General features: G+C 34.8%; 1 protein-coding gene across 1 annotated transcript; it reads right to left on the reverse strand.

The window, feature by feature from the left end:
* Positions 1-1,764: 1,764 nt before the first annotated feature.
* On the reverse strand, positions 1,765-4,443 carry LOC112764218 (uncharacterized). Its single transcript, XM_025809769.3, has 2 exons — positions 4,064-4,443; positions 1,765-3,199 (listed from the first exon to the last, which is right to left on the reverse strand). The coding sequence occupies exons 1-2, from the start codon at positions 4,274-4,276 to the stop codon at positions 2,051-2,053; spliced, it is 1,362 nt and encodes a 453-aa protein (XP_025665554.1). The 5' UTR covers positions 4,277-4,443; the 3' UTR covers positions 1,765-2,050.
* Between the last annotated feature and the right edge of the window lie 277 nt (positions 4,444-4,720).

The following is a 4,720-nucleotide window of genomic DNA, read 5'->3' on the forward strand; positions in this document are numbered from 1 at the left end:
GGAATTCGAATTGATAGCTCATTAATATTTTAAAGAAGTCTCGTAATTAAATATTTTGTTAGCTTTTTTTAACGTATGAAATAAAAATATATATTTTTTTAATTTTTAAATTATTAATTTTTTTAATAAATTTTTTTAAATAAATTATTAATTTTTTAACAGCATAATTCGAATTATACCATGAATTACTGTGTGTAATTCGAACCAAGCTGGTTCGAATTAGTGTGTGCGTGTGTTTGTGTGTAATTCGAACCAAGCTGGTTCGAATTATGTGTGTGCGTGTGTTTGTGTATAATTCGAACCAAGCTGGTTCGAATTATGTAGAAATAGAATTCGAACCAGCATGGTTCGAATTATATAAAAATATGATTTGGCTTATTACTGAAACGATTTTCGTTTTGGCGTATTTACGTTACATGATTCTTGACTTGGCTTATTATGATTTTTTACCCTATATCTTATATTTGATATTTAATCTAATCCATAAATATAACTGATCTAAATTTAAAAAATATAAATATTAAATCTGGTAATTTTAATATGGATCAGATCAAAATTTTAGTCATATTCAATTTGCTGTGCAAATAGCCTAATACAAGTGGATCTCAAAGTCATGTTTGATATTATTATTTTAATCTTTTTTTCTCCTACTCCTTATCTTGCAATTACAGTGGGCCAGACCTAAGCCGCAAATTGAGTATACCTCATTATGAGATTGATACTTGTGGGCCTAAACTTACATAAAAAAAATCATGAAATTTAATTGTTATCTACACGGGAGAAAAGAAAATTAGAGCATGATCAGCAATTTTTGTATGGCATGAATGCCACAAGGAAAAAGATAATAAATAAGCAAATATAAAATTCAGTGGTTATAATAATAGAGTAGAAGCTTGTGATAATCAAACATTGCTGATCCTCATCGTGTCTTCCCATACCAAGTACAAACAAGAAACCAAGATAATTTAAATCGAAATGGGCCTAAGGTATAGAGCATAGCACATGTATAACCACTTTGTCTCTTAAATGGGCCCAAAAGGTGGGCCTGACAAGGCTATAGTTTTATAGTTTACCTTGATCCTCATTCTCTTTTTTCAGATCGATTCACAAAGATTTAGTGCAATCCCTTAACTGATAATGATTCTACTACCCTAATTAAGTGATGACCCAAAAAGAATAAGTAAATGGAAGAGTTAAGGTATTGTCAAATCATTGCAGATACATTGGTTGCAGGCATTAATCCCTGTATAAAACACTATATATGATTCAGACTGCACTCAAATTTAAGTCTTCTCAAGCAATTTATATGTAAATAATCTCTATTTCATTGTCCTTTCATTTTCATTCTTCCTAACTATGATTCATCACTAGGTCAGTATATGTCTAATTATTGCATCCTAATAATTGACAATTTAGTTTTTTCTTCCTTTTTTTTTCTTCCTTGTATAATACATTTTATATACATTACTAAATTGTATGATTTACCTATATTTAGGGCTATTGTTTTCTTCTAGCATGCACAAACTACAGACAAAAACAATTCATCCTTATCCATTAGTTTGTTCTTTTTCTTCTAGGCCCCATTACTACAATTCATCATTTGCTTTCCTCAATTAGGGTTTGGCAATCATTTCTTTGAATCAATATTCAACTCATAATAACTTGAACTAATTCCCTCAGATCTACCTGCCATTTGAATAATATGTTCAGATCTTAATATTAATTAGTATGCCATAGTTCAAAATAAATTTGCCAATACCCCAATATCAAAATATCATCATCCATATTATTATTTATTCCCTACATTACATCCAAAACAAGGGGGGAAAAGGCTTGGGGGCAGGGGATAAGATCCATGAAAACATGAAAAAGAATAAACTACCCCTAACCAAAAATGTTAGATGAACTCTGAACAACATGAATTACCAGCTTATGAGGACCTGTGACTAGATAGCCAAGCATATAATTCAATAAACCAGAAGACAGAAGTTACTACAACTCAACACTTTTGTAATGATTTCACATCACATTACTTGATCATGCAATAGGATCATTTTCTAAGCTTCTCCTTCATCCTCTTAACTGCAGCCTTCAGTGTTCCCTCATCCTTGCAGAAAGTAAACCTGACAAGATTCTTTCCGTCTTCTGGATCCAAGCAAAATGCGCTGACAGGAATCGCCACCACCCCAACCTCCTTAATTAGATACTCACAAAATGCTACATCGTTTTCCAGTCCGAAAGGCGTGTGATCTACAACCACAAAATAGGTTCCTCTTGATGGAAATACCTTAAAGCCAACAGATTCCAATCCTTCCACCAAAATAGCTCTCTTTTCCATGTAATCTCTCTTTAGCTCCACATAGTAAGACTCTGGTGCTCTAAGAGCTTCTGCTGTTGCCCACTGCATAGGAGTGGAGTTTGCGAAAGTGAGGAAAGAGTGTGCCTGTCGCACTCCCCATGTTAAGTGCGGGGGTGCTATGGCCCACCCGATCTTCCATCCTGTTAAGGAGAATGTCTTTCCCAAGGAGTTCATAGTCACTGTCCTCTCAAACATGCCAGGTAATGAAGCGGGTGAAATATGCTCCATATCGAATGCCAACTTATCATAGACTTCATCACTAAAAACAAGAACATCATTCTCAATGCAAAGAGATGCAATGGAATCGAGTTCCTCTCGGGTGAACATCTTTCCGGTAGGATTGTGAGGAGTATTTATCATAATGGCACGAGTATTCTTCGACATGGCTGACTTCAATTCTTCGATTGGGACAGCAAATTCCGGAGGGCGCAAAGTGATGCATTTTATATTTGCACCAGCCATGGATAAAGTAGCTTCATAAGAATCATAAAAGGGAGCAAACACAATAACCTCATCGCCAGGGTTTATCAATCCTAATATAGTTGCAGCAATTGCTTCAGTGCACCCACATGTAACTGTAACTTCCTTTTCAGGGTCCACCACAAGTCCGCTATCTTTCTTAAATCTCTCAGCAATGGCAAGGTTCAGGTCCGGAATTCCATAGCCACGGGCATACTGATTTTTGCCATCCCTGATTGCCTGAATCGCTGCTTCCTTCACAAAATCTGGACCATCAAAGTTGGGAAATCCTTGACCAAGATTTATGGCTCCATGTTTGATTGCAAGACTACTCATTTGGGTGAAGATTGTTGTTTTGAACTTCTCTAAGCGCTTTGCAACCTAACAAACAAATACATAATTAGCAAGCATCAGATACAACAGCTGGCAGTGCTATCATTTTTATTTATTTACTTTTTGTATCTTTCATATTTTTGCAGGACAATCACCAATTTGACCCCTCAGCTATCAAAACACTGATAAATTAGTCCCTAATATGGTACTCAATACTGAGCTTTTTAGTGTTATCAAACGACCTTTTTTAGGGACTAATAACTAATTTATTAGCAATTTGTTGTTTAGGAACTAGTTTGTAAGAATGTTGATCTTTCACAAACTAATTTATCATAATTGAGAACCAAGTTGGGTTGGACTAGTGGTTAACTCACTAGTCCACATAAGTAAGTGTTGGAGGTTTGAATCCCGCCTTGTGTTTGCAGCAACCCATTGACTAGCGACAAACACTTAAATGGAACTCAGATCCGCAAACCAAACTTTTTTTTTTATCATAATTGAGATATCTTAAGAAAAATATAATATCTTTTAAGAGCTAAGTCATCAGCATTCTTCTTTTCCTGTTCCACATAAACCATGACTAGGTAGTTTACAAACAAGAAAACAAAGCCAAACTCTTCCCCCATTACAAGCTCTACTCAATCTACTAGGACATTGCATCTTGATTAGGAAGGTTTAACAAGCTAATCATAATAGCATCTTCCAACAAACTAAGTTGTACCAAATTACAAACTTTTTACCATAAAATTAAGCAATTCAGAAAGACACACAAAAGACCAATGCAAAGAAACACTGCATCATGATGTGAAATACAATTGCATCAAGGAAATCAAACTAGCTGAACAATTGGAGCAGATATAATAAAACGATCTGAAAAAGAAAAAGAAAAAAAAAAGAAGTGATAGGTGTAACCTGCAAAGGACGTTGGGTGGTGGTGGCGGTGGTGTGATTCTGAGTGGGAAGAGTGTCGGTGGACATGGTGGCAGCAAGAACGAAAGGCGATAACTTTGGGGAAGAAGGAGCAATAAGAGTGTGGAAATGCTTTGAAAAGCCAATGAATTTGGGAAAAGAAGAAGAAGGCGCAAATCTCATGGGTGGGTGAGTGCAGGTACAATGAACCTGCATACTAAATTACTGATTTTAATGGAATTTGATTCCAAATTTTGTTCATTGGTTTCCTACATCATTTCAGTGGACACTGGATGATGAATGATGATGATAGCTTTGGGGGTCAACTTCTTTTCCTTTCATCAAACTAATGCACTTTTTTTTTGGAGTACAATGGAAATGACATTTTGGACTTTTGACATAAATATACTTAGGCCCAAGTCCCCTCGGGAGTATACCTAAACAAACATCATTGTAGCCAAAAAAAAAAAAAAAAAACTAACATTCATCGAATTTAAGACTGAAAAATGTTCATGACCAAAAAAAAAAAAAAAAAAAACTTGCGAAAAATGTTTAATGAGTGAAAATAGATGAATATTATATTTTGGTTTTTTTTTCCTAAGGCTATGAGTGAGACTCAAATCTACGACTTCTAGGTAAGTATCTAAAAATTATGCTATT

Source organism: Arachis hypogaea, chromosome 17 (assembly GCF_003086295.3).
Source record: "Arachis hypogaea cultivar Tifrunner chromosome 17, arahy.Tifrunner.gnm2.J5K5, whole genome shotgun sequence".
NCBI lineage: Eukaryota > Viridiplantae > Streptophyta > Magnoliopsida > Fabales > Fabaceae > Arachis > Arachis hypogaea.

Coding starts and splice junctions, on each gene's coding strand:
- LOC112764218 (XM_025809769.3), bottom strand. CDS start 4,276: ATGCAGGTTCATTGTACCTGCACTCACCCACCCATGAGATTTGCGCCT. Junction 3,200..4,063: donor CCACCCAACGTCCTTTGCAG/GTTACACCTATC, acceptor TTTGTTTGTTAG/GTTGCAAAGCGCTTAGAGAA.